At 39.2% G+C, this 13,896-nt stretch overlaps 1 protein-coding gene across 1 annotated transcript; it reads right to left on the reverse strand.

Moving 5' to 3' along the window:
• Positions 1-77: 77 nt before the first annotated feature.
• Positions 78-13,766, reverse strand: LOC145471255 (myoferlin-like; the record flags this gene model as incomplete). Its single annotated transcript, XM_081454833.1, has 18 exons — positions 78-1,183; positions 1,571-1,680; positions 2,048-2,217; positions 2,840-2,942; positions 4,160-4,250; positions 7,676-7,723; positions 8,062-8,192; positions 8,398-8,428; positions 8,536-8,624; positions 8,940-9,082; positions 9,659-9,807; positions 10,282-10,452; positions 11,085-11,176; positions 11,472-11,507; positions 11,629-11,751; positions 12,367-12,498; positions 12,844-12,960; positions 13,611-13,766. Coding segments are annotated over 18 exons (2,085 nt in total), but the record flags the coding sequence as incomplete, so codon positions are not given.
• Positions 13,767-13,896: the final 130 nt, after the last annotated feature.

Consider the following 13,896-nt stretch of genomic DNA (forward strand, 5'->3'; position numbering starts at 1 on the left):
CAGATGCCTTACGATTTCACTGGGTGCTATATGTTTTGAAAAAAAGTCTGATTATTCTGTAGAATGTATATTGAAAAACTCTTGTCTAGTATTATTCGATTGGACTCCAAATATTCTAAAATGTTCCGCCTACTTAGATTTAACTTCACCTTCGCATCTTAATGGATGCAGTCAATCTGAAATTCGTCTGATGCACATTACAGTCAAGCGTATCACTCAATTTAACAACCTTAGCTATTTCCGCGCCATTTCATACTTGTTAACGTTCTGTTCCTTTGTATGAGCGTTTTATTTGACTTTCGAATTTTAAAACTTGCTATCCCCGTTGCCTGGTCTGCAAGCAAGTCCTCTTCTTGAGTCTAGGCCATATCGTCGTTACGCATTCAGCATTTTCTTCATGGTATATCCCTGCAAAACAAACCGCATAAGGGAACGTCTTAACTACCTAGTCAAATCACTGAAATCATTGAAACCAATCGTAAGTGGCGAATGCCGCTAACACTGTGGAGCCTGTCTATATATGTTGGGTTGTCGTGTCTGTGTAGTGTAAACTTATAGCAGGCGTCTGCCAGCTGGTTGCATGGCAGGCCTGTAGCTTTACCAGTAATTGACCCCAGGTTAAGCAATATAATTGATGTGTTCGACTTCCTAAATCACCCTACGTTTCGCTAACGTGGAATTGCGCTTGTTATAATCTTACTAACTTTGTGCTTACAAGTTATCCAAGTTATAATATATTTACTTTGCGCTCGAAATGTATTCTGGCTGTTTTATGCCTAGATTAAGTCAAGGGGAAGAAAACGTCATTTCCTTCAAAGTCGGAAAAAAGTCTGTGTCCAGTTCCAACTTGTTGTAGTAACTTGGATTCTTTCCATTTGATTGGCTATTTTCATCAGTGAAAATAGATTCTTGGTTCGGAATAGTCTGGCCAGTGACTTATTTTATTAATGAGCGGCAACAATGTGTTTGGCGTGATTTGCAGTGAAAACGCTAACTCTGCTGTCTAGACGGGTCGATTAAATACGATTCACTCACCGGTGCGGCGTAAATGAAGAACGCAATGAGGCTGACGATAAGAATGAATATCAAGAAACTGATGATATACCACTTGTACCTGCCCCAGATGATATGGCGGAGAGCTTTCAATGGTGATGTGAACCATGGAAACGAGGTTGGAGGACGACGGCAAGGAAATACAGAATGTTTTAACATACGGTACATCTGTGTATTATTTTTTATTCTATCCTATACACCTTGATTTTTCTACAGTCGTTCAAATACAAAGAAGCTGCAAAGAAATGGCAAAGGGTGCCTACTTGATACTTCTACACAATGACTATTACGTCCTGTCTACACTTGATCGTTTTAATCCTGCATTCGCTTCGCCGCGTAAACCAAATGCCAATCTGGAATTTAAACGAAAGCTGTGTCTAAATGGTACGATCTAAAACACTACGTAGTGTAAACGAGATATCTAAAGAATCGGATATGTCTTCAGATTCATCATTGTAGTGTAAACAATAGTGTAAAGTATAAATTCTTAGCTTCAGTTAAACTGTTACAAACATACTTTGGTTCCTCCAATGTTGGGTTCTTATTCGGATCTTCTCGCCCCTGTCCGGCCGGTTTAGCCTCTGCTTCCGCCTTTGTCATTGTTTCTAAAGTCATCTCAATTTTTCCCTGAAAGAATAATGAAATTCCTTGTAACTACTTTGCTTTTTCGTCTCCGTTTGTAACTTTCTCTCTCGTTTTTCCTCCAGTATTCTCGTCTAACCTCCCACCAGCTGGTACACACGACAAAGTTGGTGTGCTATATTAGCATACTCACATTAAATTTTACAAAACGAAATGCCTTGTGAAATATCAAAAGTTCTCAGTGACCAGTAACCTTGTTGTTGGTGTTGTTGTTGTTGTTGTTGTTTTCGCTATTTTCATTTGCATTTTACGGTAATGGCTGGGAAAAGATGCTGGGAATGGTGCATGTATGGTGATAAGCTATGTGTGTATTAGGTGTTTTCAAATACGCTGCTACTGACAAGAAGCATACCGTGTTCTTCAATGTTCCGGTTTTCATGGAACTCATCGCCCACCAGCCGTAGCATCGTTTCTGTCTAAACAGGTCCACTGTTGGTTCAGGGCTTGTGCCACTTGGTAACTTGCAGGAGCGGGCACTTGTCGCCGGCTTGATTAAAGAGGTCAGGTCGAGTTGCAAAGAACCTGCAATATTCATGGGAAACATGTTTGTTCCGTCATGTAAGGCTACCTGTATGTTCCTAACCGGTTCTGGTCCGAGGCTGTTTCTTTTATGGGTGGGTGTCGTTCTCACGATACCGGTCCCTATACCAATCTGCTACTGGATCAACCTGAGCCAATCAGCTGGCTTTTTTTTTACAATTTGTCATGTGCAGACTAAACGTTGTATTGGACCGTTTGGGACCGGTCACGTGTGAACCTAGCCAAAATCTGGTGGCAAACCGGACCGGTCTGAGTGTTCGCACTGACCAGTTCACCTTGAGACCCGCTGTTTTGCAGGTGCAAACATCCCACAGGATTGAGACCGCATGAGCGGTATGGTTAGTAAGACTCGTGCGATCGAAAAGCCTATCCGGTCCGATTTCTGATCTCGATTTAAATAAACCGCCCATGTATGAAGCATTGTCTATAAGACGTTCTCTTATTATCTAAAGTATCTGCGTCGAAACTGTGGCTTTCTGTCATTCAAAGCTGTTTTTTGTCCTTATCGTGAGTACTCTTCAGGGACTATGTTTTTACCGATTTCATTCAGAAATAAGTTAAAAATCAACAGATTTACTACTGCTTAAAGCATGCAAGCACTCACCAAGAAAATCATCATTAGCGAATCCCAGATCATTGTCCCATATTTGAACCATTAACGGAGGCGTAAGTTTTTCTACTGACTCGTCAAGACTCCAGAAGTGCTCCTGCAAATTGACACACAATACCCGCTCCGCTCAACATACATATACTGCGCTGTCTATTGTCTCTTCTATGATACTTGGAAACAAAGTACCAAGAGTTACAATAAAACATGCACTCCCTGCATCGCTGTTGAAACAGTTACACCCCCGCCCCCGCAAACTCCATTTTGTATTGCTTTTTATGGAAACTAACAGGAAGATATAATGAAACTTCCCTTTTTGTTTGTTTGGTTTTTAAAGTTCTGTTCCAGATAGAGTAAGCACCCCTCGATTTCGGGGTTCAGGCTGATCAAGTTCTTAGTTACCGGTGCTTAGTGAGAAATCAACCTGAAAATGTTCTTCAAACTTGTTTCAGAAATACTATACATTGTACATTCTACACAATCATGTTTATTACTTACACTAAAAAATCAATTTCAAGTAACAAAAATATGTATATATATATATTACTACTAATAAAAGGGAACATTAACTGTTAAAAGTTCAACATCAAGTTGTTAACTAGTATAGTAAGCAAAAGGGTGTGAACTGTTATAGTCCCACAGTGCCATCCTTCCTTCCTTGTCAGGTACTATAATAGTACTTAAATATGAGTGCTTTTTATTCTGGCCACCTCTTTTTATACAAGAACATGTTTTATTTATCAGGCTGATTTGGTTCTTATATCTGTAAATCAAGTCATCGGCCTTTTAAAGTGCAATACTCTCACAGCCACGAGTATTAAATGTGAGCGCCACTTGACGCAATGCTTGGGAGAGGGGCAGGGGATAACCTACAATGAACTAGCATGAGTACTTAGTACTAAAAGAACCCCCAGTTATGGGCCGCGTGACCTCATTTTGCTCTCTTTTATGACCTTTACACAGAAACCAAGAAGTTACAAGAGCGTTACCCATTAGTCTGGGAAATGAAACTGAGACTCCCTTTAGTCACGTATGTCAGCCGCAAGGCTTCCCCCAGTACACTTTAAACTAAACAGTCTAAATTAGTGGCAAGGGGAAAGAAGGAAAATCCCGTGGGTGGGGGAGGGGGGAGGGGGGAGGGGGGAGGGGGGAGGGGAGAGAACTCCCATATAAGAAGTACGGGGCTGCTCGTTGTGCCTTTTCTCGGTTAAATCTTCTGAGGAGTTGTTTTCAAAATTTCTGACGAGCAGCCCCGTCCATGTTATATAGAATTCCCCCCCCCCCCCCACCACGCCCCCTTGGGAGGAAAATATGAACCTTTTCTTTTATCAAAAGTTTCTTCTCCGTTGGAATGTAAGCGAAAGGAAATACAAATCTCCAGTTGAAGTTTCCTTCCCCGTCCATAGATCTATACAATGTATAAATAGAAAATATAAAGTTAAGGCACAATCAAAATGAGCTTGGGAAGTTTGTGTCTTGTTTCACAAAATAACGCCGGAAAACATATTAAGAGTGCCTGCCTGTAAAAATCAGACAAATTCTTAATTTCGCGGCAAGGGTCGAAAATTCGATTTCGCTAATATTCTTATGGTAGACAGGCTAGGGCATGACAAAAACTACTGGATAGTTTTTTTGGTAAAATATCCTTTTATTTCAAAGAAATATGCAAATTACCAAATTCCATTAAAATCGTCATTTGACGCACCATTTTATTAAGCAAGTTTGAGAGCCTCGCATGCAAAACCACATCATTCTTTAGTCTTTAAAACACTCAAATATTTTTGTGCAATGTTTAAATGTGTACTGGGTTGATTTTAGGGAATGTTGCGTTGTCTTTTTGGGTGCAAAATAATTAAATTTCGAAGACATGTATTTCATTCACTTAAAAGTACTTCTTGAATATAATTAATTTTCACTATGTGCGAAACCTTGAAATGGATCAAGCTTCTGGTGGTTGAATTGCAGAAGGATGGTCTACAGATTCCTGTAAAAATTTCTTTGGGCAAATGATTGTGAGCGACGCGAGAGCTTTTCAAAGTACGTCAAAAATGCAAATATTTGACCATCCGTCGTCAAATTTCAATTTACGGGTTAGACGTATATTTTAGCATGTGCCACACGACTTGACCTATAATAAGTTGAAATAGACACAGAGCTGATTATTTCGAAATGTTCTAACCTTATTTGTTGTAAAAGGCAGGTCCAAAGCCGATTTGACGTGTTTCTAGTCGATCTCTCACCATTCGTCGCACATAAAGCAGAAGTTCGCTTTTGTTTACACAAGGTTAACGTCCGATGTACATCGCCTACTGTCAACCTATTATTGGTCGAATACTATGAATCTGTGACCATCTTTCTGCGCTTATGAACATCACTGCATCTAAGTCTAAAACGGCTGAGTCATTTGTAGATAGTTGCTTGCTTTACGCTTAGCCAAAATATTGCGTTTGATCGATTGCTGACCATTGCTGATAAGCGTGTCGGCGCAGCACAATCTTACAGCCGTTATTTGTTCGTCACGCAATGCTGTCACGGCATATGCTGCACATTTTGATCTATTTTGTATAGAGTACTCTCGGGATGACTGAAACAATTTAATCATTGTTCATCTGTTTGTTCATATATATAATAATGTGTGTATATTTATATAATCGCGTTCTATAGTGTACGAGGCGTCGGTCCACATCACGTTTGTTGTACGTTCTGACGTTTCAGACAACAGCTGATAAAGCTAGTGCCTGTACTCACTAGAATTTTAAGAAAATCGCCATAAGCAAATTATAGATCAATGAAGCAAGAACTAGCTGAAATAAAAATAGGAAATCACAACGTGTCTAATTCGTGAGAAAAACAGACTAAATTTAATTAGTAATTACGTGAGTAAATAGCCCTGGCCATGCCATTTTATTTGGCGTATTTTGTTTGCTTAGTGGCGAGGCATTGGTATGTTGTTGTCAATACAGTCCAAAATTATCGTCAGTAAAATATTATAAATAAAACACCTATTGACCGGTTACCTCCGCGGCCACCATTTGGTCATTCCGATAAGGGTTTCATTATTGTCTTTACCCCTATTAAGCGGCCACCCAAAATTTAAGAACTTTGTTTTGGAAAGGGCGATGGCAGATAAGAGTCTGAAATTGAAGGTGCATGACGAGTGATAATTCAGACACACGTCTATCATGATTGTCTTGAATGTTCACCAAGTAATTTATAGCCCGACAGTGACAAATTAAATATTCAAGGTACACCAACCTCTATTTAAGCGGCTACCCCCATTAAGCGGTCACCACCCATTTCCCCAAGGGTAGCCCACTGTATTACATGTAAACCAAAAATAATTACATAGCGCGAAAAGACCTAGGTACGAGTTTAGCGTTACAGTATTACGCAGGGCATGTAGGTAGCGGTGGTCGAGTAAAAGATAACAACAGGGGCAATGGTAAACTATTCATTCTTTTCATTTCTTAATTCAATCTCTTCCTACTCAACACGATTGTGTGCTCCCAGTGATTCCAAACCTTACGGAGCCTTACGTATTAGGATAGAAATTGTCCTACCGCTACCCCCTAAAAGGGGATGACAGCATTGCGTGACGAACAAGGAACCGCTGCAAACAAGGATTCAAGCCATCAAACCATGATGATCAAACGTAATATTTTGGTGTAGTGCAAAGCAAGCAACTATCTACAAATGACTCAGCCGTTTTAGACTTAGATGCAGTGGTGATCATATGTGTCGAAAGAGGGTCACAGATTCATGGTATTCGACCGTTAAATAGGTTGACAGTTGGCGATGTACATCGGACGTTATGTAAACAAAAGCAAACTTCTGCTTTATGTGCGACGAATGGTGAGAGAAACACGTCAAATCCGTTTTGCACCTGCCTTTTACAGCAAATGAGGTTAGAACATTTCGAAATTATCAGCTCTGTGTCTATTTCAATTTAACATATGTCAAATCATGCGGCGCATGCTAAAATATACGTCTAACCCGTAAATTGAAATTTGACGACGGATGGTCAAATATTTGCATTTTTGACGTACTTTGAAAAGCTCTCGCGTCGCTCACAATCATTTGCCCAAAGAAATTTTTACAGGAATCTGTAGACCATCCTTCTGCGATTCAACCACCAGAAGCTTGATCCATTTCAAGGTTTCGCACATAGTGAAAATTAATTATATTCACGAAGTACTTTTAAGTGAATAAAATACATGTCTTCGAAATTTAATTATTTTGCACCCAAAAAGACAACGCAACATTCCCTAAAATCAACCCAGTACACATTTAAACATTGCACAAAAATATTTGAGTGTTTTAAAGACGGAAGAATGATGTGGTTTTGCATGCGAGGCTCTCAAACTTCTGTAATAAAATGGTGCGTTAAATGACGATTTTAACGGAATTTGGTAATTTGCATATTTCTTTGAAATAAAAGGATATTTTGCCAAAAAAACTATCCAGTAGTTTTTGTCATGCCCTAGCCTATCTACCATGAAAATATGAGCGAAATCGAATTTTTGACCCTTGCCGAGTTATTTTCCATTTTTATGGACAGGGACTCTTAAGTACGTTCTCTTTTGGCGCGATGAAATTGCTTTGTAAGTTGTGGAAGTTCTGGTAAATATTCACAAAACACTCTTAAAACGCGTTTTTAAGTTATTTCTCATTGGACTTAGATTCTTTACACGCACTGCCACCACACGATAAGAACACACAACAACACAATGTAACATGTTGAACAGTTTGAACTGCAGTTTGAACATTTTGCTCCCAGGGTTTGTCTTGGACGGGAATAATAGACCCTGGAAAGGAAGTTGGTTAGTTATATACCTGTAATGGACGTCCGTTTCCTGTGATTCGTCAATGCCATCTATCCACCTGATCACAAACAGAGCGGTCTAAGTAATTTTCAATATTGCTTTACTTTATCAGAGTCATGCCTGGCCTTAATGTGTTAAGATATTGAGACTGGGCAATGCAACAGAAAATGTTCACAGTGATCGCAATTATAGACTGAGCAGAACGTAAGATCATTTGGGTTGTGCTGTTGCTTTTATGTGTTTGTTCCATTATTTTCTAAGATCGTAACCTTGTTAAGTCTCACCTCATGACTTTATTATGTGAATATTTAGTCTCTCAACCTAATGGGCTGATATTGAGATTATTTGTACCATTTATTCAACCTCCTCTAAATGAAGAAACTTTTCTTTTCGTACCCTTTCACATAGATATCACTCATTTTCTCTCCAGTGATCGAGGTCTCCTCCATGATCACGTTTGCGGTGTTCCAGATGATAACACGAAGCACATAGTTAAACATTAAAATGAGAAAATTAAAAAGCGCACACTAAATCAACCACTATGATCAAAAAGTCTCTTTAAGACACCACGATTGCAGCATTAGTAGACTATTACGAAACGTTCAATGAATTACTGACGACGTCCGACTGTGCTTGCATCGTCAACAGCAAGAAAGCATTTTTGGATCATGCATGTACCACATACTTCCCTTTCTACTTCCTTAAAATCATCAAGATTTTCAACATTTTAACTATGGAAGCCTTCATGCCCGCACACAGGTTGCTTTATAAAAACGTTCAATCGATCCGGCACTTCGTACCCGCGAAGAAAGGTGAAAAAAAGTTTCGATGTTTGTTTGGATAACTTAAAAAATCATAGGTTAATCTTACTCTTGTGGCTCCCTCGGCTTGACGTCGACTGCAGCAGGTGGTTTACCCTCTGAGATTGGAAAAATATCAACCCGCAATTGAAGTTTTCCCTAGAAAATAAAGAACAGATAAATAACCAAACCGACAACACATGATGGAAGGCCTAGGAGAAGCCAAACTACTTCGTTTGTCTCATTCGCTTTCGCCGAGAGAATTGAAACGATCTTTCTTAATTTCTCGGCCGTTATAGCCCTTTCACTTCCGACAGTGCCAAAACTTTAAAACGGTTCCAAATACTGAAAACAAGCTGTACCAAAAAGAAAGGTACCACTCATATTAGCTTTCCTCTTAATTACAGTTCCACTCTAAAAACATTTTGTAAATTTGATAATGTAGTTCCATGTGAAGCTACATGCAGAAGTTACCTGTTCCGTTGTTGGCTGTTGTGTTTTGTCATACAGGCCCCTAGTTTCCACGTGCTCAGGAACAAGGTTCAACTTGTTGAGAACATAGACAGCCAAGCGGCTCCGTTCTTTTCCAAAATGCTTATGGATCGCCCTTCCTTCCTCTACGAAAACAAGTATTCATGTAGGTAAGTATTTAGGCCCAAAAACTATTCCATGAAATGTATCAGTGTTGCCGCTGAAATCACGGTATTTATACTAAACGCAATGTTTAGATTGACTCTTGAATGCCGTGTTTTGCCTCATTGATGTCAGCAGCGCCAAAAATTTATCGGCATAAAATGCAAAAACCGAATGGAAACGTCACGTTTTGGAATGTCCCAGTAGCAAGCCCGTGCTCTTTACGTTATTTCTGGCGGCGTTATCAGCTGGTAACTAACGTTTGAATACTTGGTTTGCCTCGATGATGCCTACAGCGCCAATAATTTGTCGGCATGACGTGCAAACACCGAATGAACGCGTCACGTTATAGAATGTTCAGGTAGCAATTAAGCGCGTGCTTGCAACGTTATTTCTGACATTATCAGTTATGAACTAACCACATCTTAAAGAGTTTTGTAGCAACCCCTAACGAAGAAGCCCCAATAAATTCCTTTTGCTAGTGTCTTGAAAAGTGTTCTTTAGGTGTTGGCATAAGTTAAAACAATACAGATTGACACCAATCTGGCTAGAATCCTCACCAAACTCAGCCAAAGTATATGTTTGTCCATCCACTGTCACTGAGCATGGTTCATCGGTATACACTGGAAGGCTTATGTTGTTCATTACGCACCAGTCATTGAGAATTGTTCTCGGTTTGCGACAATCTCGCCATCTGTTAGGACCAGTCCTTTGAAGGGGAATCAGTGAATGAATCGATCAGTCGACGAATAAATGAATGAATGAATGAATGAATCAATCAATCAATCAATCAATCAATCAATCAATCTTTCAATCAATCAATCAATCAGTCAGTCAGTCAGTCAATCAGTCAATCATTCAATCAGTCAATCAATCTATTAATCAATCAATCAATCAATCAGTCGATGGATCGATTAGTCATTTAATCAATAAAACAATCGATCAGTCAGTCAGTACGAATCAAGTAAACACATGATCATGTTAAAAAGTTATGATGGATAAATAAATGGCGTAAATTTTGTTTGCTTTTTGTTTTGCGATTTACTATTATGGGACAAAATCATTTTAATTACTGTATGAGTCTACTTTTTAGTAGCTAATGATACAAAGATTGTAGCTGGGGAGAACACCTATACGCCAAGGGCAAAATGTTGTAAGTTTAGTGCACTCTGCCATTTCGTACTTGCAGTAAGTCTTAGAACAACCACACGTGGCGAAATATCGAGACAGCATTCTCTGTTCCAAATCAATCTGTGTTTCACCAATAAGGTCATCCCGTCCGATGAGGTCATAATCCATGACAGCAATTTTGAGATCTTTGACAACAGGAATGCTAGCAGTGAACTCGAACATTCTGAAAAAGAACGACAAAAATATTTTGTTTTTGTTAGAGGATAAGCACTGAGTCGACGACCCTTTCTTTAGTATTTGATCAGTAAGTTACAGGTCCGTGTTTCAAAATTGTTCATAAAATTTCGATATTTAATTTCTCAAGCAAAATCTCGTTCTTGCATCACACTAACCGTGACAACTTAGTGACGTTTTTATATCCACCCGTATTTACCTTGTATTTTTCTAAAAATACAAGGTAAATAAGGGCCTTGAAATTAATTCGAATCCGCTTTCACAAATCACTTAACGTTTCATCCATGATGCTATATACACAGCTGCAAAGAAAACGTTTTGAACACCGTATACATCTCTCTTCTTGACTACACTGTACTGCTGTAAACATGGCCCGAATCATAGCAGACCGTTGTAGTGTGCATAACGCTGCACACTTGGTTTTGCATAGTTTTTCATTCTGCAACGAAGTATTACCTTTCTACGAATGTCTACTTAAATTACAGTCGCCGACAAATTTATAAAAAAGTGCTGTCTTCTGAGAAGTACCGCAATTTCATCAATTAAACAAACGGCATTCTGTCGCGAATCTTACAAACAAAGTGGAGCTTGCGCAGTAGCGATTGCTGGTGGGTGGCTTACCTCCCAAACACGGGGTTCACTGTGTAGGGTTTGTAAATGTCCTTGTCATCGAACTCTTGTTCCCCTAAACTAACTACCAAGTATGGATCAGCCTACAAAAAGAAATGAAAGTAAATTTAAATACAATATCTGTCCAGATGTGAACGAAGTTGAGGCATTACTTACCTATGAATTCACTATTTCCTTTGTATTTGAAACGTTTTGGGATGGAACAGATATAGATTATTGCTTTATCATCTTATTTTGATTCTGTTTTGTAGCAGACGAATGCTATCCTCATAAAATTCCTCTCCGGCTTTTTTTTACCATATTTTGATCTGGCTCTTTTGTATGTCGTATTGGATAACTGGATCGTGGATATTTCGATCTCACGTCACATCAACTTACAGTTCCAGAGTCATTCCTTGGCTGAAGGTCCAATGCCTGAAAAAAAGGTTTTTTTTATGAAATAAGCTGTCTGCTGTTAACGACATGATAAATTTCTCATTAAACTATAACATTCCTTAGCCCCCAACATGAGGTTTTCAAACTTTGGTTCTCATACCTTGATGACGTAGAGACGGACAATACATTCTACCGGTTTGCAGGGTGGTAGATAGGTAAAAACAGTTTCGGGTAATGGCCAGGATCTCTCGTCCTCTGGCATCGGGTAAACTCGAAACGTTCCCTAGAAATGCAAGGAGGAGAGATTAATAAAATTACGATACCTGATGTTCTATTTTTTCTATTTTTTTCCGTGGTAATTTTGTTGAAAATTATTTGAGTTCTCAAAGGCAACTGTTGTGTCAATGAATAGTCCATTCAAGATGGAATTCTTTACTTGTATGGAGCGTTTTCTCTCACGTGGCCAGCAGCCATGTAAAATGTATTGAAATATAAAACAGAATAAAATATTTGCCAAAGAAAAGAGTTCACCCCCCACAGGATTGGTTTGGGACACCAAAATGGCCAAAGTTTCATTGCTGTTTTGGGACACCAATATGGCAGCCGTCACGTCATGTGAAAACGCATTATGGCATATGGCATTCACGGGGAAGCTACGTTTCCGCTTATCCTTCCTCCGCAGACAATGCGCCCCGGCTCCAAAAGGGAACATACATCTAAAATTGAGGGTGCACGAGGAGCGACGGAAAAGGAAAGAAAAACGCTTTTGTGTCCCTTTTCTTCCTTTTCGTCGTGTAAGGAGGATTCAAGCAAACACAACTTCGTTACTGTTTTTACCGGTTTCGATTCTTTTTTTCTTAAGTACAATTGTCTGTTAAAAATAGAAAACTTCTCCAACCTTGAATTCACCAACAATCGTGTCCTGCTCTTCGTCTCTTGATTTGGCTCTTCCTCGGTAAATGTGGAACGAAGAGATAAAATCTTCAAAGCCATCGAACTCATCCACTTTCTCCAGTTCGGTCTGGTAGAGCTGGAAATTATGGTGAAAAAAAAATAGTTAAAATTGACTTTGAACAGAATATTTCTTTTTGGAATCTTCAGGCATTCCGTGACGGTGACCACTTTTGAGAGGTTGCCACGCAACCATACGCACGTCTGTAATCATTACACTTTCTGGTGTATCGTTTGAACCCGAATTTCACTCAGTTAAATTCTTGTACGGGGACCAAATTTTGTTTGGAATGATCTTTCTAGATGCGATAAGTGCTCATTTTTTTGCACCACCAAAGACCGCCCATACTCCCCAGATTACACACAATAGGTTCTCAAGGTACTTTCTAGTGCTTTTGGAAGAAATACGTATTTGATTCCTCACCGTCATCTTTTCGTATCCTTGGTTGATATATTCTCCGCATTTCTCTTCATCTCCAATTGACGCATAAAACTTTGACCACCAATCCAGGAACTCCTCAGTAACCTCTTGCTTATCTTTCTAGAAAATGCAGTAACAAAGATATCCGATGGGTAACTCGGGAACAAAAAAAAAACTTAAATGTACCGTTTCAACTTAGATTAACATTGCTCAAAAAACTTGTCGTATATGCAGACCTCTTTCCCAGGTTTATTGCTCGTTATTTTCTTGAAATAACGTTTTCGTTTCCCCTGAGAGTTCGAAATAGCAGGGTTCAACTGTATTTTGTGTCATATATCAAACACGAGAGACAGTGTTTCATCAGGATATCCAAACACCGAGAAGAGAATTAGAAGTAAGACGCGCAGCGGAGTATTTTTGACGAAATTCGAGTTGTTTGGATAGCCGATGAAACACCCTCTCCAGTGTTTGACATATCTTCTCAATCTAAACAAAATCTCGGGAGTAAACGGAGAAGTAAATCGTCAAAATCTATGCTAATTAAGACCGGGCATCCAAACCTCGTTCACGGTTATGATCTTCTTTGTTTTAACTTGATGGCTTATTAATGAGTTCGGTGAGAAGCGGAAAGCTAAACGTGTCTACTGTTTCTGACTTTCAGTTGGGAACGAGAATTAGATTATCACAAGCCTTGGAGAATTAATTGGTTGACGAGGTAGAGCAATTTAGAATCGTGACTTTAATCGATGTTTTTTTTTTTTTTTTTTTACCTTCTTCTTACTCTTTTTCGGTTCCTTGACATCCACGACATGTGACGCCTCCTTGCTTAAGATCGAAACATTGTCTGCAGTAGCTAAGAATAAGCCCAAATAACAAATAAAGAGTGAAGAGAGACAAAGGATTAATTTAAGAGTGGATTCGTCGTGTACAAGTTAGTGCAGTTGAGGAAGCAAATCTCATTTTAGCATTTAAAGGGAAAACTCCCAAAAGTTTCATACCAACTGTCTACACAGGAGATAGAGCAGTAAGCCATTTAAGTCTAGTAGCTTAAAAGGC

Source organism: Orbicella franksi, chromosome 2 (genome assembly GCF_964199315.1).
Source record: "Orbicella franksi chromosome 2, jaOrbFran1.1, whole genome shotgun sequence".
In the NCBI taxonomy this organism is placed as follows: domain Eukaryota; kingdom Metazoa; phylum Cnidaria; class Anthozoa; order Scleractinia; family Merulinidae; genus Orbicella; species Orbicella franksi.